Source organism: Equus asinus, chromosome 1 (genome assembly GCF_041296235.1).
Source record: "Equus asinus isolate D_3611 breed Donkey chromosome 1, EquAss-T2T_v2, whole genome shotgun sequence".
Classification (NCBI taxonomy): Eukaryota; Metazoa; Chordata; class Mammalia; order Perissodactyla; family Equidae; genus Equus; species Equus asinus.
This window is the reverse complement of record NC_091790.1, coordinates 108,840,312-108,865,478: the sequence shown is the minus strand read 5'-3', so window position 1 is coordinate 108,865,478 and position 25,167 is coordinate 108,840,312. Positions and strand designations below refer to the sequence as shown.

Genomic DNA, 25,167 nt, shown 5'->3' with positions numbered 1-25,167 from the left:
ACCTGGGCAGAAACGTGAAGGAATGGGGGAGGGAAGTCTACTGACTTGTTCTTGTGCCTCTTCCCTTTCCTTAGCCATAACTAGTACATCCATGTACCAGTGTTTCTCAATCTTATTGCCTTTTCCTCACGTCTTTTTTTTTTAAGTTTTTATTTTTGCTTTTTCTCCCCAGAGCCCCCGAGTACATAGTTGTATATTTTAGTTGTGGGTCCTTCTAGTTGTGGCATGTGAGACGCCGCCTCAGCATGGCCTGATGAGCAGTGCCATGTCTGCACCCAGGATCCGAACCGGCGAAACCCTGGGCCCCCAAAGCGGAGCGCACGAACTTAACCACTCGGCCACTGGGCCGGCCCCTCCCTCACGTTTTTTTAGACCTTTTCTCTCTGATTGCCCCCAGTGATTTTTTTATTGCTGTATATCTGTTTATTTACTGTATGTATATCTGTGCTTTATATGAAAAAAAAAGGTAAGTGTTTTTGCCCCCTCCGCCAACTAATTTTCTTGTTTGAGCCTGCATGCCTTAAACTAGTATTTGTAAAAGGTAATTTTTTTTCCCTTTGTAGGAGGGCATTTCCACTTCAATAAGCTAAGTTTAATCATACTGAATCAGAACTCTGTTGTATAGTACACCTGTGCTTTTTATACTAGCTTTATTTTAAGCTGATTATCATTTAAATAAGTATGCTAAAATCTTAGTGTATTGTGAACCTTGGAAAAGTAAATTTTATATGTTTTATAGAAGTCAGTATTTTTCTAGGTTGAAGGCCTCTAAACCATGCAGCCTTTCTGTACAGGCCACATTTGCTTTTTATTCCTTCAGCAAATGCTTATTGAGGGGGTACTGTGTGCAAGGCTCTGTGCCGGCGCGGAGGCCCAGTGGCTCCTGGAGTTCAGTCTGGTTCCTTTATTCTTTGTTAGCTTTGTTAAAGCCAACATGGGTTATGTAAACTTGTCCAGTGTAGGGTTGTTTTGACTGTACTGATTTTTATACATTGTCAACAAAGTCTAGAGGGCCTTTGGTGAAAAACCCTGGGAGTTGATGTAACCCCTTTGTGAACATGATAAGAAAGGTACTTGGTCTTTGTCCAAGGTGTCTGGCACAGAGCTGCTAAAACCTTGGGATTTCATGAGGGATAAGAGTTTCTTTGATGTGCTGATGAGGTGAGTCTTGGCTGAGGGGCTTCAGGATGGGGGCCTGGTGGCAGAAACACCGAACCTTGGTTAGAAGCTTTGGAGCTTTCAGCCCCTACCCCCGACCTTAGGGAAGGGGAAAGGAGCTGGAGATCGAGTTAATCACTAGTGGCCAGTAATTTAATGAGTTGTTGTGCCTAGGTAATGAAACCTACATAGAAGTCCCTAAATGACAGAGTTCAGAGAGCGTCTAGGTTGGTGAACACATCAAGGTGTTGGGAGGGTGGCGCAAACAGAGAGGGAACGGCAGCTATATGCCCCTGCCCCCATATCTTGCCTGTGTATCTCTTCCATTTGGCTGTTTCTGAGTTATATCCTTTATAATAAGCCGGTAATAGTAAGGAAAGCAGTTTCTTGGGTTCTGAGTCATTCTAGTGAATTATTTTACCTGAGGAGGAGGTCACGGGAACCTCCAATTTATAGCTGGTTCATCAGAAATATGGGTAACCTGGGAGTTGCGATTGGCATCTGAGGTGGGGGCAGTCTTGTGGGACGGAGTCCTTTAACTTGTGGGATCTGATGACACCTCCAGTATTAGAAATGAATTGATGGACACCCAGTTGGTGTCAGAGAGTTGGAGAGGTGGTGCTGGAAAAGACAACACGTATTTGGTATTAGGAGGTAAAAAAAAATGCCTCACCCCTTGTCTATCACATTATATATATATATATATATATACACACACACACATAAAAAATATATAATAATGTCTATATATATTGTATATAATATATATGGAGAGAAGATTGAGGCCAAGCCCCAGAAGGTGCAGTCAGTATAGTTGTCACGTTATGGCTTTGTCCCTCACTACTGGGTAATTGCCAAACAAAGAATGGAATATACAGTTTCAAGCTTCGTTTCAGATTGCCCAGAAGGGATAGGGCAAATGCATTTGAAAAGAAATATGAGGTAACTCAAATTATCTGGAGGCTTTGGGTTGAGGGTCCATCCAGGCATAGAGCCTTCCATCCATTCATTCACTTAGAGCCTTCCATCCATTCATTTGTTTAGAGCCTTCCATCCCTTCATTCATTTAGAGCCTTCCATCCCTTCATTCATTTAGAGCCTTCCATCCATTCATTTGTTTAGAGCCTTCCATCCCTTCATTCATTTAGAGCCTTCCATCCCTTCATTCATTTAGAGCCTTCCATCCATTCATTTGTTTAGAGCCTTCCATCCATTCATTGATTTAGAGCCTTTCGTCCATTCATTTTTTAGAACCTTCCTTCCATTCGTTTAGAGCCTTCCATTTATTCATTCATTTAGAGCCTTCTATCCATCCACTCATTGTACAGATATTTAGTGAGCTCCTAATCTCTGTGCCAGGCCCCTTGGTAAACAAGACAAAAGGTCCTCATTTTCACTCATCCTCTCTGTCCTCATTTCTTGGACAAACAGTGTAGGACATTTTAACAAAAAAGAACAGCTTTTTGTTCATTCCTTCATTCTACTCATGTTTGTTTGAGAGTCTATAATAGTCTGTAGACTATTGGGAGATATTTTAAAGAGACTTCTTCTCTGCCCTTGAGGACCTTGCCGGCTTGTTTGTTCATCAGTCATTCATTCATTCAAAAAAATGTGTCTTGAGCCAGGCAGTGTGCCAGGTCAGTGCTAGGAAAATATAGAAATGAACAAGAGTGCACAGTCAGTCCCTGAAGGGCTGCAAGTCCCAGCCTGGAGGGGCGAGCACATAGTAACATCTTTGGTAAAGTGTGGTGAGTGATCCTAATGAGCTCTGTCCCCAGGATTGGGACAGTGCAAAGGGAGCGCTCCAGTGTGGTTTCCTAAATTGGCTCTATGTAGGTGCGAGGTCAACATGTGACTCTTGGTCTGACATTTTAGTTGGGGCTGGAGAGAAAGGATGGCTTGGAAAGGGGGATGTGGAGGGCGTTTCAATCGAGGAAAGAGCATAAGGGAAGAGAAGGAGGTGTAAGGCGCCGTGGCAGTGCACAAAACTGCAGATGCTGCATTTTGATTTAGGTATAGAAGGGGGTAGTAGGTGAATTTTAATAGAGTGAAACAATTGCATGTAAATGCCAAGAGGTAAACCTTGTGATACTGGCACAATCAATGTTTTAATAAAATGGATAGCCCAGAAACAAACGAACAAACGTGATAAAGTAGGTATCGCAAATCAGAAGGGTGTTAACTAATAAATACTGGGATAATTGATGAGATATTTAGAAATATAATCGTTTACTCCTCCAGATGAGTTTTAGTCCAAGTTTAGGGTCTTGAAATTTAGAAATTAGAAGATTAAGATTTCCCTCTGTGAATTAAAATTTAAGATCAACGTTAATGGGTCAGAGGATATATCTAACAAGTTACCTTAAAGAACCAAATATCTTACTTACTGTGTCACCTCCTTGAATGGACTGATCCCAGAGCATGGCTGGCTTCCTGAGCCCACACTCATAAGGACCTCGAGTTTGGTTTACTCTTCTGCTGTTGCCCTCTTGAAATACTTAATTTTTTAATCTGGGGTCTGTGTTTTCATTTTGCACTGAGCCCTGCAAGTGATGTAGCCGTCTTGCCTGTGAGGTTGGTCATCCGCAGAAACAGAAAGTTACAGAGCTGATCTTTAGAAGGTGGTGGACTCATGCCTCTTGGAGAGTTGCAGCCAACACAATTAAGTGTCAGGGCCACATTAGCAGGACCGTCTGTATTGTGTATGCGAATGCCTGGGGCTGTCTCTCGATGCCCTTAAACATTCAGTTTATTTGACAGTCTCTCTTCCTCCCACTTCCTTCTCACCAAGCAACCTTTTAATTGTGCGTTGGCTTCTTCTGTGGTCTTCCTGCAGGGAGAGAGCTGGCTGGTCATGCTGACTCCAGACTTCATTCAGGAAGTTGGTTACTCACTTGGCATTCTGCTGCCATCTGGGAGGAACATCAGCGAGGCTCTTTAAGGGAAGCCTGCCCCTGAGAGACAGGTCCCCTTCTGTTAGATTTCTGAGACAGAAGGCTGAAGGCCAGGTGTTGTGCTGGTGAGTTCACCAAAGCAGTCGAGTGCAGAACAGTGTTAAGAAGGAGGGCTTTGGAGTCAGCCAGACCATCCTGTGTAGCCTTGGCCAAGATCCATAAGCTCTCTATGCCCTCGCCTCTCGTCTCTCAAGTGGTGGTACGTCACCTCTCTAGGGTTGTTGTGAGACTGAATGAGAACATATGCACGAGGTCAGGGATTCTCAGCCTCGGCACTGTTGACCTGTGGGGCCCGGTAGTTCTTTGTTGTGGGGACGGAGAGCTGTCCTGTGTGCTGCAGGAGGGTTAGCAGCATCTCTGGCCTCCCCCAGTAGCTGGTAGCTTCCTCCTAAGCCCCACAGTTGTGACAATCAAAATGTCTCCAGACATGGCCAGATGTGCTCTGTGGGGCAGAATTGGCCCTAGGTAAGAATCACTGGTCTAGGTCTGTGGAGCAATGTCTGGGGAAAGGAAAGCTAATGTCAGGTTTTATAATAATAATGGTAACGCTGGTACCAGTGGTGCTAATATTGATGCCATCCTCAGGCCCCTGGAAAGACATCTGTCAGCCTGTCCTCTGTTCTTTAACTTTCTACATCTGTGTCAGAATAAAGTCCATATTGATGTGGATTAAGGCTGCCCCAGGTAGAGAAGCCCAAGGTGACCTGGCCTACATGCCAAACTATATGACCTGGTGGATTTTTATGGTATGAATTAGGGCTGCCCCAGGGAGCGAAGCCCAGGGCATCCTCACCTACATGCCGATCTATATGGCCAGATTCGTATCTAAATTTATATGACCGCACAATAACCAGACCCCATCTGCACTGAAATCATTTAATGACTTTTTACATCATCTTTTCTTTTTCCAGTAAAAGTAAGTCACGTACCCGTGCCTTATAAATTTACCCCTAACCCTCAACTCAGGGCAGCAGCAGGAGCTCTGACTGCCCGTGGGTCCTGTCCCCACGCTGTTCTGTACTATTCTCTAAATAAAAGAGCACCACTGCCAGACCTTGAGAGTCCAAGAAATCTTTCTTTCAACTCTTCGGCTCGCTGTCCCCGCATCACATATGGGTTAAAGGGTAAATGTAAAAAGATCTACCTTTAAAAAACTAAAAGAAAGAGAAGTAACAGATCTTTAGATTTGGAAATAAAGGAGGGGTTTCCAACCTCAAAAGCAGTGGTACTTTTCTTACGTTTAATGTTGGGATCAAGTCATATTGGGGATCTCACTACATATCATGATTGGGATGATTTCACTACATTAAAAATAAACGAACATGCATAATCTGTAAAAACTTTGTAATTACAGTTAAAAAGCAAACTGGATAAAACAATTGGGAGAAATAGGACAAAGTAGTGTTAAGAAACTGATGTAAGTCAAGAGGAAAACCAAATATATACGTAAATTCCCCTACATAAGGATGAAGGAGGAAATGTAGTGAGCTTATAAACATTTGAAAATTGTTCAAATTCAATAGCAATTAGGAAGTTTTTAATCTTTTTTGTATAAGTTGGCAAAGATTTTAGGCAATAGCATCTCATTCCGTTGTACAGTTTCAAGGAGTCATTTTCCGTGTCCTTTTTAGGACAGTGGGTTGGGTACAGCCGCCCTGCAGAGAAACTTGGTGACAAGTATACCTTAAAAATTGTTATACCATGTAGCCCCAAAATAACATTTGGAAATAATTCCTACAGCATAATTTGAAACGTAGACAAATATTTATGCATGAAGATGTTTATTGCAAGGTTATTTTAATAGAATCCAGCTAAATGTCTAGCATTAGAAGAGTGGTTAATTATAGCTTATGATAAATAATAAGCAGCCCTTAAAACAATATTTACAAAATGTTTCTAATGGCATGCAAAATTCTTACTGCGTTAAATGAAAAAAGCACGTTTTAAAATTGCATATGCAATATAAAATATAAGGTCAACACTGAATAAACACTGGAACGGAATATGCAAAATATTAATAGTATTTGCTCCTGAAAGATTGAATTATGGATAATTTGTAAGTTACTCATAACTGTATGATTAAATTGATCATTTCATGGCAGATCTAGACTTTTTTGTGGTGTCTATCCTTTTTTTAATTGATGTCATAATAGATTATATCATTGTGAAATTTCAGTTATACATTATTATTTGTCAGTCACCATGTATATGTGCCCCTTTACCCCTTATGCCCACTCCTCTGTCCCTTTCCCCTCTGGTAACCACTAATCAGTTCTCTTTGTCCATGTGTTAGTTTATCTTCCACATATCAGTGAAATCATACAGTGCTTGTTCTCTGTCTGGCTGATTTCATTTAACATAATACCCTCAAGGTCCATCCATGTTGTCGCAAATGGGACAATTTGGTCGATTTTATGGCCAAGTAGTATTCCATTGTATATATATACTATATCTTCCTTATCCATTCATTAGTTGATGGGCACTTGGGTTGCTTCCACTTTTGAATAATGCTGCAGTGAACATAGAGGTGCATAAGTCTCTTTGAATAGTTGGTTTCAAGTTCTTTGGACAAATACTCAGTAGTGGGATACCTGGGTCTTATGGTATTTCTACTTTTAATTTTTTGAGAAATCTTGATACTATTTTCCATAGTGGCTGTACCAGTTTGCATTCCAACCAGCAGTGTATGAGAGTTCCCTTTTCTCCACATCTTCTCCAACATTTGTTGTTTTTTGTCTTGATAATTAATAGCCATTCTGACAAGCGTGAGGTTGTATCTCATTGTAGTTTTGATTTTCATTCCCCTGATGATTAGTGATGTTGAACATGTTTTCATGTGCCTATTGCCCATCTGTATATCATTTTTGGAAAAATGTCTGTTCATATCCTCTGCTCATTTTTTGATTGGGTTGTTTGTTTTTATGTTGTTGAGTTGTATGAGTTCTTTGTATATTTTGAAGATTAACCCCTTGTCAGATATATGATTTGCAAATATTTTCTCCCAGTTGGTGGGTTGTCTTTTTGTTTTGTTCATGGTTTCCTTTGCCTTGCAGAAGCTCGTTAGTCTGATGACATCTCATTTGTCTATTTTGTATTTTGTTTCCCTTGCCCAAGTAGGCATGGTATTCGAAAAGATCCTTCTAAGACCAACGTCAAAGAGTGTACTGCCTGTTTTCTTCTAGGAGTTTTATGGTTTCAGGTCTTACGTTCAAGTCTTTGATCCATTTTGGGTTAATTTTTGTGAATGGCGAAAGATAATGATCTACTTTCATTCTTTTGCATGTGGCTGTCCATTTTATCCAACACGATTTATTGAAGAAACGTTCCTTTCTCCATTGTATGTTCTTAGCTTCTTTGTCAAAAATCAGCTGTCCATATATGTGCAGTTTTACTTCTAGGCTTTCAGTTCTGTTCCATTGATCTGTGTGTCTCTTTTTGTACCAGTACTGTGCTGTTTTGATTACTATAGTGTTGTAGTATATTTTGAAGTCAGGGATTGTGATGCCTCCAGCTTTGTTCTTTTTCTCAGGATTGCTTTAGCTATTCAGGGTCTTTTATTGCCCCATATGAGTTTTAGGATTCTTTGTTCTATTTCTGTGAAAGAATGTCCTTGGAATTCTGATTGGGATTGCATTGAATCTGTAGATTGCTTTAGGTAGTATGGACATTTTAACTATATTTTATTCAAATCCATGTACATGGTATATCGTTCCATTTCTTTATGTCATCATCAGTTTCTTTCAATAATCTCTTATAGTTTTCATTGTATAAGTCTTATACCTCCTTGGTTAAATTTATTCCTAGATATTTTATTAATTTTGTTGCAGTTGTAAATGGGATTGTATTCTTGAGTTCTCTTTCTGTTAGTTTGTTACTAGTATAAAGAAAAGCAACTGATTTTTGTAAGTTGATTTTGTACCCTGCAACTTTGCTGTAGCTGTTGATTATTTCTAATAGTTTTCCTATGGATTCTTTGGAGTTTTCTATATGTAAAATCGTGTCGTGTGCAAACAGTGAGTGTTTCACTTCTTCCTTGCCATTTTGGATATCTTTTATTTCTTTTTCTTGCCTAATTGCTCTGGCCAAAACCTCTAATAGTATGTTGATTAAGTGTGGCAAGAGTCGGCACCCTTGTCTTCTTGATCCTGTTTTCAGAGGGATGGCTTTCAGTTTTTCCCTCTTGAGTGTGTTGTTGGCTGGGTTTGTGTATATGGCCTTTATTATGTTGAGATACTTTTCTTCTATACCTATTGTATTGAGAATTTTTATCATAAATGTATGTTGGATTTTGTCACATGCTTTCTCTCTGTCTCTTGAGATAATCATGTGGTTTTTATTCCTCATTTTGTTAATGTGGTGTATCTCATTGATTGATTTGTGGATGTTGAACCACTCCTGCATCCCTGGTATAAATATCCTTTGATCATGGTGTATGGTCCTTTTAATGCATTGCTGTATTCAGTTTGCCAAAATTTTGTTGAGGATTTTTTCATCTATGTTGATCTGCCATATTGGCCTGTGATTTTCCTTCTTTGTGTTGTCCTTGTCTGGCTTTGGGATCAGGGTGATGTTGGCCTCATAAAATGTGTTAGGAAGTGTTCCATTTCCTTCAATTTTTCTGTAATAGTTTGAGAAGGATAGGTATTAAATCTTCTTTGAATGTTTGGTAGAATTCTCTGGAGCAGCCGTCTGGGCCTGGACTTTTATTTTTGGGGAGGTTTTTGATTACTGTTTCTATCTCTTTACTTGTGATTTGTCTGTTCAGATTCTCCATTTCTTCTTGATTCAGTTTTTGGAGTTTGTGTGAATCTAAGAATCTGTCCACTACTAGATTGTCCAATTTGTTGACATATAGTTTTTCACAGTATTCTCTTATAATCCTTTGTATTTTTGTGGTATCTATTGTAATTTCTCCTCTTTCATTCTAGTTTTATTTATTTGAGCCTTCTCTCTTTTTTTCCTAGTCAGTCTGGCTAGTGGTTTGTCAATTTTATTTATCTTTTCAAAGAACCAGCTCTTAGTTTCATTGATCCTTTTTGTTTTTTTGGTTTCAGTTTCATTTCTTTCTGCTCTAATTTTTATTATTTCCCTCCTTCTGCTGACTTTGGGCTTTGTTTGTTCTTTTTCTAGTTCTTTTAGGTGGGGTTTAAGATTGCTTATTTGATATTTTTCAGTTCTGTTCCATTATTAAGTTGGGCCTGTCTTGCTATGAATTTCCCTCTTAGGACTGCTTTTGCTGCATCCCATATGAGTTGGTATGGTGCATTTTCATGTTCATTTGCCTCCCAATATTTTTTTATTTCTCCTTTAACTTCTTCAGTGATTCATTCGTTGTTCAGTAGCATGCTGTTTAGTTTCCACGTATTTGTCACTTTCCCAGCTTTTTTCTTGTAGTTGATTTCTAGTTTCATAGCATTATGGTTGGAAAAGATGCTTGATAGGATTTCTATCTTCTTAAATTTATTGAGGCTTGCCTTGTTTCCCAACATATGATCTATCTTTGAGAATGTTCCGTGTGCACTTGAGAAGAATGTGTATTCTGCTGTTTTTGGATAGAATGTTCTATATATATCTATTAAGTCCATCTGGTATAGTTTTTCATTTAATTCCACTATTTCCTTGTTGACTTTCTGTCTGGATGATCTATCCATTGATGTAAGTGGAGTGTTAAGGTCCCCTGCTATTATTGTGTTGTTGTTAATATCTCCTTTTAGGTCTGATAATAGTTGCTTTATGTACTTTGATGCTCCTGTGTTAGGTGCATATATATTTATGTGTTGTGTCTTCTTGGTGGAGTGCCCCTTTTATCATTATATGCTGCCCCTCTTTGTCTCTAGTTGGCTTTTTTATCTTGAAGTCTACTTTGTCTGATATATGTATGGTAACACCTGCTTTCTCTTGTTTGCCATTAGCTTGGAGTATCGTCTTCTATCCCTTTTCTCTGAACCTATGTTTGTCCTTAGAGCTGAGATGTGTTTCCTGGAGGCAGCATATTGTTAGGTCTTGTTTTTTAATCCATCCAGCCACTCTGTGTCTTTGGTTGGCGAATTCAATCCATTTACATTTAGAGTGATCACTGATATATGAGGGCTTAATGTTGCCATTTTAGCACTTGTTTTCCCATTGTTCTGTATTACCCTTGTTTCTTGTCCCGTGTATTTCTAGGACTGCCAATTCAATTTGGTGGCTCTCTGTGATGGTTTTCTCAGTTTTCTCTTTATTTATCATTTGTGTCTCTCTTCTGATTTTTTGTTTAGTGATTACTGTGAGGTTTGTATAAAAGATCTTGTAGATGAGATAGTCCATTTTCTGATAGCCTCTTATTTCCTTAGTCTAAGCCATTTCCATCCCATTCCTCTTCCCCTTCTAAGTTATTGTTGTGACAACTTATTCCATTTTGTGTTGTAAGTTTGTGGTTAAAATGAAGTAATTTTAGTTATTCTTGATGTTTTCCTTCCCTTTATCTTTAATGTTATAATTGTTTGCAAACCTGTTCTCATAGAAAGCTGCAGTTTTCTGATTTTGTCTTTTTATCTCCTTGTCAAGGCTCTGTAGACTGTTTCTTTTTCTTTTCAGGTATAAGGGCCTTCCTGAACATTTCTTGTAGGGGAGGGTCTTCTGGCAATATACTCCCTCAGCTTTTGTTTATCTGGAAAAATTTTTATTTCTCCATCATAGCTGAAGGATGTTTTCACTGGATAGAGTCTTCTTGGCTGCAAGCTTTTGTCTTTCAGGATTTTGCATATATCATTCCAATCTCTCCTAACCTGCAAGGTTTCTTCTGAGAAATCCGTTAAAAACCTGATAGGGGTTCCTTGGTAGGTTATTTTCTTCTGCCTTGTTGCCCTTAATGTTTTTTTCTTTGTCACTGACTTTCATCAGCTTTACTAAAATATACCTCGGAAGAAGGTCTTTTTACATGGATGTACTTTGGAATTCTTTTTTTTTTATTTTTTAAAGATTTTATTTTTCCTTCCAAAGCCCCCCGGTACATAGTTGTGTATTTTTAGTTGTGGGTCCTTCTAGTTGTGGCATGTGGGACGCTGCCTCAGTGTGGCCTGATGAGCGGTGCCATGTCCGCGCCCAGGATTCAAACTAGTGAAATCCTGGGCCACAGCAGTGGAGCGTGCGAACTTAACCACTCGGCCACGGGGCCAGCCCCTACTCTGGAGTTCTGTTAGCTTCTTTTACTTGTAATTCCAGCTCCTTCCCCAGGTTTGGGAAATTCTCAGCTATTATTTCTTTGAACAAGCTCTCTGCTCCTTTCTCCATCTCTCCTCCCTATGCAATACTTATATTCTTTATGTTGCATTTCCTGAGTTAGATATTTCTCAGAGAATTTCTTCATTTCTCTTTAGTCTTAGTTCTCTCTCCTCCATCTGAAGCATTTCTATATTTCTGTCCTCTAAATTGGTAATTCTGTCATCCATAATATCAGCTCTGTTAGTTAAGGACTTCAGATTTTTCTTTATCTCATTCTTTGTGTTTTTCATCTCCAACATTTCTGATTGGTTTTACTTTATAGTTTCAATCTCTAGGTAAAGAGTTCCCTCTGTTCATTAATTTTATTCCTGCTTTCGTTGAACCGTCTTTCTGAGTTTTCTTGTAACTCGTTGAGTTTTTTTATGATAGCTGTTTTGAATTCTCTGTCATTCAGATTGTAAATTTCTGTGCCTTCAGGATTGATTTCTGGGTATTTGTCTTCTTCCTTCTGGTGTGGAGTATTAATATACCTCTTCATACTGTTTGATGGGGTGGATTTGTGCCTTCATACAGGGGTAGTATCTGATCACAGATTCCACCTACCACCCCTGGGTTGGGGGTAGAAGCTGTGTATTCTGAGTCCACTGCTATCTCTGGCAGGTGTGCCTGTCCGAGCCTAGGCCACTCCTTGGCCACAGCGGCACTATGGGCTCTCCCATTGGATGGGAAAGTGATCACGTGGGGTCTCAGGGCTGCCATCACTTGTTCCTGCAGTCGCACCAAGATGTGCTCCCACCCTTGGGGCCGCAGCAGTGCTATGAGTGCTCCCACCAGGAGAGTAGTCCCACGTGTGCACTGGGCTGCTTGGGAGCAGGAGAGTGCTCACCTATCTCCACCACCTCCCCAGGGGTGATCCATCCACCTTCAGCTGTATTGCGGCACATGTCTCTCAGGCTTCCTGTTGTGCTGTGTGGGTGTCCTCCATTGACTCATGAATGGTAGTTGTAGTTGTAGTTCGAAGGGGGAGAGAGAAAGGGATCAGCTCATTCCACCATGTTGCTGATGTCACTCTGGGTGTCTTTTCTTTTCGGTAACTTTTAGATTTTATGCATTTCGCTAGCTTGGAAATGAGGGTGAAAGAATTCAAGCTCTGTTTCTTTGAATAAGAGAAAGGAAAAAGCAGTTGTCAGCGTCTTGAAATGCAGCTTTATATAGTAATAAATTTCTCATAAGTTGCAGTAGGAGACCAGTTTTTTGGAGGTAGACTGCTTGCTCTGGGTGAGGTGAATTAATGTTTTCTTTTTTACACCATGTTAATCTTTTTGTTGATAATTTTTAAGGGTATTTATTGTAGCATGTTTCTTGATGAAAAAGTCTTTAAAATGTTTTTTAAAACATTTTATATATATATATATTTTTTTATTTTTATAGTGTGTGCAGAAGCTTATAATCCTGATGAGGAAGAAGATGATGCGGACTCCAGGGTATGTAATTAACTGAATAAATTCATTTAAAATTGATACTCCTGTATTGTATAAGGAAAATAATAATAGAAAAGATGTTAACAGGCATCTAAGTTAACAGGAGGCATAATGGAATTATTCTGACTATTTCTTTCCCTGGTCTTATCTCTGATAACCTACTTCTACTTCAAGTCCCATAGAATTACTTTTATCCAAAGGTTCTCTCTCTTTGGATAAAAGGAAAGATGAACATTAAAAGTTCAGTGTGGTTGTGGTTTTATTTCTCTTGCAAAACACAGCCTAGTGATGAAAAATGTTTTTAACTATCTTCCTCACAGTGGTAATGTTGTTTTTCTTAGTTTTCCTAATAAGGAAAAATACTTGGAAAAAAGCCTTTAGCTCCTACGAATTTTTAACAATAGAGGCTTACTGTGAAACAAAAAAAAGTGACAGTAAAATTATAGGTAGAGTGTCAGTCGGGCAGTTATTATTATTTTTTTAATCTATGAGTCTGGTAGTTTTTGCTGAGGAACTGATTTCTTGGGAGTCCTAATATTTTTGTAAGAATTTGTCCATTTTGGTTCGAAGCAGTTGTTAAGCTGTGTGCTTTAGCTCTGTTCTATTATTTATTTAGTAAAAAGTAAACTAAATAAGGGATTACTGTGCCTGGAAACGGAAAGTTATAATTTACCCTTTTCTTTTGAGTACATACTTTGCAAAAGTTCCCCTTTTCTATTTGCCTTAAAAAATATAAACAAAATTCTATTTCTGTAGCTCTGAAAAATAGTTCAATAAGATTGAGTTTTAATATGGAAAAGCAGATACTGTGTCCCTAAGTCCTTACATCATTGAGCTCTTTGAAACATATGTCAAATCCAGTGGCAGAAAGATCAGGAATCCTACATGGTACAGGAGATCTTGAAGGAAATCCCATTTTGCTCTGTCCCCATGGGGATTCTCAGCACCAGGGTTGTTGAGCTCATTTCTCACTACCACAACGTAAATTATTTTGATAAAGTCCACAAACCCCAGCCTGAAAACTAGTTGCCTTAGGATTAAGATATCTTTGCTCAGGTGTAACGTGCTGTTACCACTCGGTGTAGTCTGAAAACTGGACCTCCCCCATTGCATGCTTGACTTAAGTATCTAGCAGAAACAATAATGGGTGACTGAAGATTACTTGCCTTCTTTAGACTTGTTTATAAATATATGTGATAAAACTCAGTAGTTAAGTTTGATGACTGGTTTAAACTAGTAAAAATCTGAATTAAATAACATTTGAAAATACAGTTTGAAAACAATATATAGGATCTCATAGACTCGAAAACCGTTAGCTACCATTTGGTCCAGGAGATAGGTAAAGTCATTTGGCTAGATCACGCCAATTAATTTCTAACAGTTTTGCTGGGGAGGCTAGAACTAGTTAAGATTTCATTTGGCTGCATAGAAGAACCTAATCACATTGAGATAAAAATGAAAAAGAAAATATTGGGGAAAATTATTGGAAATCTTATAGAATTCCAGAAAAAGTTAAAACAACCCGAGCTGTAGGTAAGAACCAGCCCACCTCTGGGGTGCTTCCACAGCAAGGGTGCAGGACTTAGACCATTGTCACTGAAAGGGCTATCTTTCAAATTGACAGATAACAGTTACTCTTAGCGTTCTTCTCTTAGTTCAAAATCCCAGAATTCACACTTCGCCAAGAATAGCAAAAGCAGGAGAGAGAGAGGAGGAAAAAGCTGGGCTTTGGTTTGAGGGGTTCATGCAAAGTTAATGGTCGGGGAGCAAGACTTAAACTGATGGCAAAAGGAAAGCCAGCTTCAAGATGATGTTAAAAATGATTAAAGATGACAATTTAGGTGATACAAACTAACTTGAACATTTCATGAGTCGGGCAGTCTCTGTTCCCAGGAGTGCAGAGAACTGTGAACTGGCATGGAAGGCAGGAAGCTTTCATAGGATAAAGAAAAGGAATGAAGATTGCTGGGAAGACAGCAGCATAGGAGGACTCTGAACTCACCTCCTCCCATGGACACAACAAATTTACAACTACCTGTGGAACAGTTACCTCTGAGAGATCACTAGAAACTGGATGAAAAGAAACCCCACAATATGGGTCAACACTGACTGAGGCGGAAGAGGCAGAAATACCTTTCCTGAAGAAAAAACCACATTCTAGCTGTGGCACTTCATGGCCGGGAGCAATGCTAAGGTGTGAAGCCTTTCCTGGAGGAGTGGGGCATCTGAGCGGGACAGCTCTGCCGCAATAAGCAGCTGTTGAACTCAGCACACCCAAGACAAGTGTTACGATATGTGGCTTTGCTGGCTATTAAAACCAATAGGCAATACCCCTAGAAAAGCTATCGAACATAAGAGAAAAAAAAGCCTGCTCTTAAAGGGCCCATGGGCAAATTCACCTGCTCTAGAAATCAACACAAAATCACCAGAAAGAAAGGTGCATGGTCCTTTGGTAAATGAGACTCTCTTGATAAGCTCTGAGTGCATCTCACAGAGGCAGGAGGCGGCTGAGACCACCACCCCCAGGGACTGAGACACTGGCAGCGGCCATTATTGTGACCTAGTACAGACATGCTGACACAGACGCTGGCAGACGCCATTTGATTTCTTCCCCTGGCCTGTTAGCACAGTGGTTTGCCCCAGCCACTAGAGCACCAATTTAATCCAGCTCAACCAGGGCAGGCAGCCTGCCCTAGGGTCTGGCCCTGCCCACCAGCAAGCCCTCTGGGAACTTGTAGGCAGGGTGTGTGGGACCTTGGCAGTAGGGCAAGTGGGTCCTCCTTGGTGGGGTGTGTGCATGAGATGGGACTGCACTGTCAGGGTGTGCAGGCCTTGGGCACTGCGGCTTGTCAGCTGCAGCTGACTTGTGCTGTGGGCCTTCTCAAACAGCTGCATGAAGGATCTGCCCCACCTTCCAACGCCTGAAACGATTGTGTGCAGCTATGCCTGTGGCCAGCCCCACCCAGCTGTGTTCCTGAGAGAGCTGACAACAGCCTCACAGGCCAGAGGCCTACCGCAGTTGTGAGGCCCTGAGCCTAGCAACCAGCCACATTAGGGGCCTGACTCACTTAACAGACAAACTGCCCAGGTGTGTGCTATTAGACCTTGCCACCAGCTGTGCTGGAGCTTCCCCTGCCCAACAAAGTGACTAAAGTGACTGCAGCAGCTGCAGGCAGCTGAGCCTTACAAATAGCCAGCTAGGGGGACAGCCTGGCCTCTGTGGGCACCTGCAGCAAGAGCAACCCTCCTGCCACAACAGAAGGGCCCAGGTAGCCCACACAGGGGACACTCCTGGAACATTTGGAACTGGTGACGAGAGGGAGGCACATTGCTGGGTCTCATAAGCCATCTCTTACATGAGGCCACATCTCAAAGATAGGGAGACATAGCCGATCTACCTAATACAAAGATAGAAGCACAGAGAAATAGGCAAAAGGAGGAGACAGGAATATGTTCCAAATAAGGGAACAGGACAATCCTCAGAAAAAGAACTAAACAAAACAAAGATAAACAAGCTACCTGATAAAGAGTATAAACTAATAGTCATAAGGATGCTCACTGATATTGGGAGAAGATTAGATGGACACAGTGGAACTTCAACAAAGAATTGGGAAATATAAAAAAGAACCATTCAGAACTGAATAATACAATAATGGAAATGAAAAATTCACTGGAGGGGATCAACAGCAAAATAGATGACACAGAACAGATCAGCAAGCTGGATGAAAGAGTAGAGGAATTACCCAAACTTAACAGAAAAAAGAATTAAAAAGAATAAGGACAGTCTAAGGGACCTCTGGGTTAACATCAAGTACACTAACATCCGTGGTATAGGTGTCCCAGAAGGAGAAGAGAGAGACAAAAGACCAGAGAATCTATTTGAAGAAATAACAGCTGAAAACTTTCCTAACCTATGGAAGGAAACAGATATCCAGGTACAGGAAGCACAGAGAACCACAAATAAGATGAACCCAAAGAGGCACACACCAAGACACATTATAACTAAAATGTCAAGAATTAAAGATTAAGAGAGAATCCTAAAGACTGCAAGAGAAAGGCAACAAGTTACATATAAAGGAAACCCCATAAGGCTATCAGCTGACTTTTCAGGAGAAACCTTGCAGGCTAGAAGGGAGTGGCATGATATATTTAAAGTGCTGAAAGGGAAAAACCTACAGCTAAGACTACTCTACCTGGCAAGGTTATCACTCAGAATGGAAGGAGAGATGAACAGTTTCCCAGACAAGCAAAAACTAAAGGAGTTTATCATCAACAAACTGACCTTACAAGAAGTATAAAAGGACTCATTTAAATGGAAAATAAAAGACCATAAATAGGAATAAGAAAACTATCAAAAAAATAAGAAATAAAGTAAAATGACTGGTAAAGGCAAATATACAATAAAGGTAGCAGATCAACCACCTGTGAAGCTAACATGAAGATCAAAAGACAAAAGTACCAAAACTGTCTATTTCCGTCATCAGAGGTTAAGGGATACAGACACACAAAAAGGAGGTTAAACATGATGTCAAAACATAAAATGTGGGGTCAGGGGAGTAAAAGAGTAGGGCTTTTTAGTAAGAGGTCAAATTTAAGAGACCGTCAACTTAATATATGACTGCTGTTTACACAGTGTTTGTATGAATGTCGTGGTAGTCACAAACCAGATAATAAATACACAAAACGTAAGAAAAAGGAACCCAAACGTAATACTTTAGTAAAGCCATCAAATCACAGGGGAAGAGAGCAGGAGAAGAAAGGAACAGAGAACTACTAAAACACTTAGACAAAAATAACAAAATGGCAGTAAGTACATACTTATCAAAAGCTACTTTAAATGTCAGTGGACTAAATGCTCCAGTCAAAAGATACAGGGCTGCTGAACGGATAAAAAAAACAAGACCCATATATATGCTGCCAAGAGGAGAGACACTTCAGACCTAAAGACACTCACAAAGTGAAAGTGAAGGGATGGAAAAGGATATTCCATGCAAATGACAAAGAAAAGAAAGCAGGATTGGTAATACTTATATCAGACAAAATAGACTTTAAAACAAAAACTGTAACAAGAGAAAAAGAAGGACACTACATAATGATAAAGGGAGCAATCCAACAAGAGGATATAACACTTGTAAATATCTATGCACCGAATATAGGAACACCTAAATATATAAAGCAGTTATTAAGAGACATAAAAGAGAAATAAAAAGTAACACAATAATAGTAGGGGACTTTATGACACCCCACTTACGTCAATGGATAGGTCATCCAAACAGAAGATCAATAAGGAAACATTGGCCTTAAACAGCATAATAGACCAGATGGACTTAATAGATATATTCAGAACATTCCATCCAAAAACCACAGAATACACATTCATTTCGAATGCACATAGAACATTCTCCAGGATAGATCACATATTAGGCCACAAAACAAGTCTCAATAAATTTAAGAAGATTGAAATAATACCAAGCATCTTTTCTGACTATTGGGTCAATGAAGAAATCGAAGGAGAAATCAAAAAATACCTGGAGACAAATGGAAATGAAAATATGACATGCCGAAATTTATGGGATACAGAAAAAGCAGTACTAAGAGGGAAGTTTATAGCAATTCAGGCCTATCTCAAGAAACAAGAGAAATCTGAAATAGTCTAACAGTACACCTAAAGGAACTAGAAAAAGAAGAACAAACAAAGCCCAAAATCAGTAGAAGGAATGAAATGAAAAATCAGAGTGGAAATAAATGAAATAGAAACTGAAAAAAGAAAAAGAAAAAAATCAATGAAACTAAGAGCTGGTTCTTTGAAAAGATAAACAAAATTGACAAACTTTTAGCTAGACTCACCAAGAAAAAGACAAGACTCAAATAAATTAAGTCATAAACAAAAGAGGAGAAATTGCAACGGACACCTCAGAAATACAAGGGATTATAAGAGAGTACTACAAAAAGCTATACACCAAGAAATTGGATAAGCTAGAAGAAACGGATAAATTCTTAGAATCATACAACCTTCTAAAACTGGATCCAAAAGAAATAGAGAATGTGAATAGACCAATTGCCAGTAAGGAGATCAAAACACTAACCAAAAACATCCCAACAAACAAGAGTCCAGAACCAGATGGCTTCCCTGGTGAATTCTACCAAACAGTCAAAGAAGATTTAAAACCTATCCTTCTCAAATGATTTCAAAAATTTGAAGAGGAAGGGAAGCTTCCTAACTCATTCTACAAGGCCAACATTTTATACCCTGATAGCAAAACCAGACAAGGACAACACACACAAAAATTACAGGCCAGTATCACCAATGAACATAGACACAGAAATCCTCAACAAAATACTAGCAAATCGAATACAACAGTACGTTAGAAAGATCATACAGGGGCTGGCCCTGTGGCCTAGTGGTAAAGTTTGGTGCACTCCACTTCGATGGCACAGGTTCATTGGTTTGGATCCTGGGTGCGGACCTATACCACTCATCAGTCATGCCATGGTGGCAACCTACCTACAAAAAATAGAGGAAGATTGGCACAGATGTTAGCTCAGGGCTAATCCTCAAGTGAAAAAAGAGGAAGCTTGGCAATGGATGTTAGCTCAGGGTGAATCTTCCTCAGGAAAAAAAAAAAGATCATCCACCATAATCAAGTGGGGTTTAATCCAAGGATGCAGGGATGGTTCAACATTTGCAAATAAATCAACATGCTACACCACATTAACAAAATGAAGAATAAAAATCACATGATCATCTCAAAAGATGCGGAGAAAGCATTTGACAAGATACAACCTCTGTTTATGATAAAGACTGAATAAAATGGGTAGAAAAGGAACATACCTCAACACAGTAAAGCCCATATGTGACAGACCCACAGCCAGCCAATATCATACTCAACAGAGTAAAACTGAAAGCTCTCCCTTTAAGATCAGGAACCAAACAAGCATGCCCACTTTTGCCACTCTTATTTAAAATAGCATTAGAAGTCCTAGCCAGAGCAATCAGGCAAGAAAAAGAAATAAAACGGATCCAAATTGCAAAGGAAGAAGTGAAACTGTCACTGTTTGCAGATGACAGGATTGTATATATAGAAAACGCTGAAGAATCCACCAAAAAACTATTAGAAATAATAAATAAGCACAATAAAGTTTCAGGATACAAAATCAACATACAAAAACCAGTTGCGTTTCTATACACTAACAACAAAGTAGCAGAAAGAGAAATTAAGAATACAGTCCCATTTACAATTGCAACAAGAAGAATAAAATATCTAGGAATAAATCTAACCAAAGAGGTGAAACTCTGTACACTGAAAACTATAAAACATTGTTGAAAGAAATTGAAGAAGACACTAAGAAATGGAAAGATATTGCATGCTGTTGGATTGGGAGAATTAACATAGTTAAAATGTCCATGCTTCCTAGAGCAATCTACAGATTCAATGCAATCCCTATTAAAGTTCTGATGACATTTTTCACAGAAATAGAACAAAGAATCCTAAAACTTATATGGAACAACAACAGACCCCAAATAGCCAGAGGAATCCTGAGAAAAAAGAACAAAGCAGGAGTTATCACACTCCCCAATTTCAAAATATACTACAAAGCTATAGTAATCAAAACAGCATAGTACTGGCACATAAATAGACACATGGATCAGTGGAACAGAACTGAGAGCCCAGAAATAAACCCACACATCTATGGACAGCTAATTTTCAACATGCAATCATCTAACAAGAACATACAATGGAGGAAAGGAAAGTCTCTTCAATAAATCGTGTTAGGAAAACTGGACAGTTACAGGCAAAAGAATGAAAGTAGACCATTATCTTACACCATACACAAAAATTAACTCAAAGTGGATTAAAGACTTGAATGTAAGACCTGAAACCATAAAACTTCTGGAAGAAAACATAGGCAGTACGCTCTTTGACATTGGTCCTAGCAGCTTCCTTTTGAATACCGTGTCTCACCAGGCAAGGGAAACAAAATAAAAAATAAACAAATGGGACTACATCCAACTAAAAAGCTTCTGCACAGCAAAGGAAACCATCAGCAAAACGAAAAGACAACCTAACAATTGGCAGAAAATATTTGCAAATCATATATCTGATAAGGGGTTAATATCCAAAATATATAAAAAACTCATACATCACAACAACAGAAAAACTAACAACCCAATTAAAAAATGGGCAAAAGATCTGAACAGATATTTTTCCAAAGAAGATATACAGATGGCCAACAGGCACATGAAAAGATGTTTGACATCACTAACTATTAGGGAAATGCAAATCAAAACTACAATGAGATAATAACCTCACGCCTGTCAGAATGGCTACAATTAACAAGACAAGAAATAACAAGTGTTAGAGAGGATGTGGAGAAAAGGGAACTCATACACTGCTGGTGGGAATGTAAACTAGTGCAGCCACTATGGAAAACAGTATGGAGATTCCTCAAAAAATTAAGAATAGAACAACCGTATAATCCAGCTATTCCACTGCTGGCTATTTATCCAAAGATCACAAAAACAAATGCATAAAGAAACATGAACCCCTGTGTTCATTGTAGCATTATTCACAATAGCCAAGACTTGGAAACAACCTAGGTGCCCATCAAGAGATGAATGGATAAAGAAGATGTGGTATATATACACAATGGAATACTACTTAGCTATAAAAAAAAAGATGAAATCTTGCCATTTGCGGGAACATGGATGGACCTTGAAGGTATTATGCTAAGAGAAATAAGTCAGACAGAGAAAGTCAAGTACGGTATGATCTCACTCATAAGTAGAAGATAGAAACAACAACCCTAAACAAACACTTAGATACAGAAATTAGAATGGTGGTTACCAGAGGGGAAGGAGGGAGGGAGGAGGGTGAAAGGGGTGTTTAGGCCCGTGTGTAGAGTGAGGGATGGTAATTAGTCTTTGGATGGTGAACATGATGTAGTCTACACAGAAATCAAAATATAATGATGTACACCTGAAATGTATATAATGTTATAAACCAGTGTTACCTCAATAAATAATTTTTTTAAAAGAATAAGGAACAAGGAAGAGAAATAGAAAATAACTAAGGAACAAGGGAATAAGTGTAGAGCCCAGAGCTGGCTTGGCATTTGGGGACTGGCTGGCTGGATAGACTGCGTTTGTGGTCAGGAGGAGCATTTCTAGGGACACAAAAGTTAACCTAAGTTTCAGTTTGCTGACGTGGCACCCTGGGCTGGACCGGCTCCATCTTGGGCCTAGAAGGTCATTTCAACAATGGTGACATGGTATCCCCAACTTTTTCTCTCTGAGGATAGAGCTTCTCAGTGGACAGACATTCATGATTGCTTCAGTGTGAAGTTCTAGATGGATTTTATTTACTGAGAAATATCTTCTGTTTTATTGTGTTAGCCTTCCTTATTTGAAGTAGTGAAAAGTAAATTTTGGTTGGCATGATTTAGTTAATACCCAAATTTTAGAAGTTTCTTGTATCGCGGTGGGTTAGTAGGTATCAGGCTCCATTTTTTCTGTGTCTATATGTCATCTTAGAATCTAGTTTGAGATGAGTATTGATTAGATAGTAAGCAGAAGTTTGCATATAGCTTACTTGTGTAGGAAAAAATGCAGTGATTTCCTCTCTCACTGGCTATTAGTCTTTTGTGTAGTATGTAAATAATACATACAGGAATAGTACACAGGTACTATAAATTTCCTCTTTTCTTCTTGAGCCTATGATTTTCATCAATTTTTAGCCACCTGAGATGGGTTTGAAATGCTGATTTTAATTTCCCATTATGAGTTTCGGTATATTCATGGCCACAGAACTCACCACTGCCCGATTCCGGTTGCTCTGATGGAGGGGCCAACTGACTGAAGAGGTGAGGCACCTGCTTGTCACCTCCTGGTCACTCTTTGAGTGAACATTATAACAGGAAAGGGTGGCATATAGGTCTCCAGGAGACCGACCGATGCCTCCTGCTTTTAGGACTATGTCTGGCCTCTCGAACTCATTTTATATTACAAACTATCAGTGTTCACAAAAGAAGGGGCCTTTTGGTCCAGGTCAGTTGAGCCTTCTGCTGGTCAAAGGGGACTCTGGGGAGCTCGCAGGCCTCACTTAGAGGGCATTCTATCGGTCTTCACTCTCCTGTAATGAAAATTTAGTTGAGTATATAGTACCCTGGTTTTGTTTGAGCCCATTCTAAAATGAATGCACCAGACCATTGCATTTGTTTTCCTAAAGTGATACTGTCTTGGGTGGCAGTGCGTGGTCGCTTGCTCCCTTTGGAAAATCACCCCTGCGGGGGTCGTTACATACGTGGTACACAAAAATATATTTAACCTCTAGTGCCAGATGCGTGTAAGAATTTACCCGCTTCTAGAGACTTTATCAAGTTTCAGAGGAAACGGCTACATCCTGAAAGAGTATTATTAAACTCAGTGTTAGAGAGTATCCAGCAACATTAGGGAATATTAGAAGAATGTTCAATGGAATAGAGGCAGTCACTAGATTTCCAGTGCAGCTGCTGTGACCTGTTGTCCTTTTATGTGTTCCCACCAGCTGGGAGCTTGACAGTCTTCAGTGATCAGCCGTCACAGACCTTTGCAAAATGAGCTTGCTAATCTGGGGAGAAACACTCGCGAAAACATTGAGGTGCTGTATTGATGAGCAGGCATCACCTCCCTGAGATCAGTTCTATTTCTCTCCTCGACTTGCTGGGCTGGTAGTTAATCTAGGCACCTAAAGTGAAAACCTCAGCAATAACAGTTCTTCCTTCTAACATCCTGCTGGAAATTTTATCCCTTGTGAGTAAGGTGACTACGTTAATTGTCTGTCTGTTTATTTTTTAATTTGTTGTCCTTTTAGATTATACACCCCAAAACCGATGATCAAAGAAATCGATTACAAGAGGCTTGCAAAGACATCCTGCTGTTTAAGAACCTGGATCCGGTAAGATAAATCTCAATAACAGAAATGAGTTTTTTCGGTGTCAGCGTGAGGAAGGTGCAGTCTTGGCTTTTCACCTCATTCCAAGCTAACGTCACTCAGGTGACGTGAAGGCCTCATTGTGGATGGCTGCACATGCGGTAGGTTGTGTCCTAGGAGAGGAATACTGAGTTTGGGAGGTCCGCTGCTGTTAGGCAAGGAGTCACCAGGCCTGCTGTTTGTCTGGGGGAAGGCATCATCTCATCCTTCAAGGCTGCTTCTGCAAACCTAGCCCTGAGAGATGGCGCGGGCCAGGAGAGCTCTGCATCTCGCGTTCTCTGTACATCCAGCAGGAAGATGCAGGGGCGCTCAGGGCCTGTGGTGTCACTGCCTGTCTCGGCAGCCAGTAATAGCAATTATATTTTAATGTATAACTTTTATATATATTTTTTAAAGTAACCTTTTACTTGGCTTTAAAGATGGGGAGATGTTTTTGTTCTTTGTAAGGATTTTGAAATTTCTCTTTGGTTTGGGGTGTATTTCTAGAATGCCCTCTTTCAGGTATGAGTGAGCATGCTGTCCAGATTTTGCCCTGCCTTCTAACCTAAATGTTCTGTTTCCTTCACTGCAAATTATGCTTATTCATTGCAATATAGTCAGTTGGAAAAGAACCCCGACTGCCACGTTCCACGTGTGAAAACCAAACCAACTTTTGTAACTTACCTCAACTTTTTTTTGGTCAAACTCAACCTCTTATAGTTTTCAGATTGATGCCTTAGGGAAGAAAGCGTAAACTAAGACGCACTCTTTTTAAGATGTCTTGTTAAAAAGGCCATTTTTATAAAGAGGAACGCAGTGCATCCATGCTGCGTCTTCTACCCTGGGTCGTATTGCACCCTGACATATTACAAAAAGCTCCTTTGTTTCTAATACCGTTTATGTTTACATCATGTCCTCCAGGAACGTGGATTACATTTTATGAGTTTGGATAACTTGTTTTAGGACCACACATTATAAGTTTATCTCTCCATCTCTGAAGCCAGATTACAGTCTCCGACAGGCCCAAACTGACCATACCAAAGATCCATCACTCGCCTTATATGCCCGTTTTCTGGAGGGCGGGAACTTTGTCTTTGACATCATCATGTCACTCTTCAGTTAGCATTTGCCACTCTAGGCTCTCGAAAAGAAAACATGGGACAAAGACAAGAATGCTTTGAGTTCTTTTTTTTTCTTTAAGATTGGCACCTGAGCTCACATTTGTTGCCAGTCTTTTTTTTTTTCCTTCTCCCTAAAGCCCCTCAGTACGTAGTTGTATTTGCTAGTTATAGGTACTTATTGTTGTGGCATGTGGGATGCCGCCTCAGCATGGCCTGATGAGCGGTGCCATGTCCACACTCAAGATCCAAACCAGCGAAACCCTGAGCTGCTGAAGCTGGAGTACGTAAACTTAACCATTTG

General features: G+C 39.7%; 1 protein-coding gene across 1 annotated transcript in view; it reads left to right on the top strand.

Annotated features, from left to right (window-relative positions):
- The window catches only part of PRKAR2B (protein kinase cAMP-dependent type II regulatory subunit beta), a 108,958-nt gene that overhangs the window by 59,346 nt on the left and 24,445 nt on the right, over positions 1–25,167 (top strand). Inside the window, exons 3-4 of the mRNA XM_014831842.3 lie at positions 12,747–12,799; positions 23,647–23,730. Of these exons, the coding sequence (XP_014687328.1) occupies positions 12,747–12,799; positions 23,647–23,730 (137 nt within the window). The remainder of the gene's footprint in view (positions 1–12,746; positions 12,800–23,646; positions 23,731–25,167) is intronic.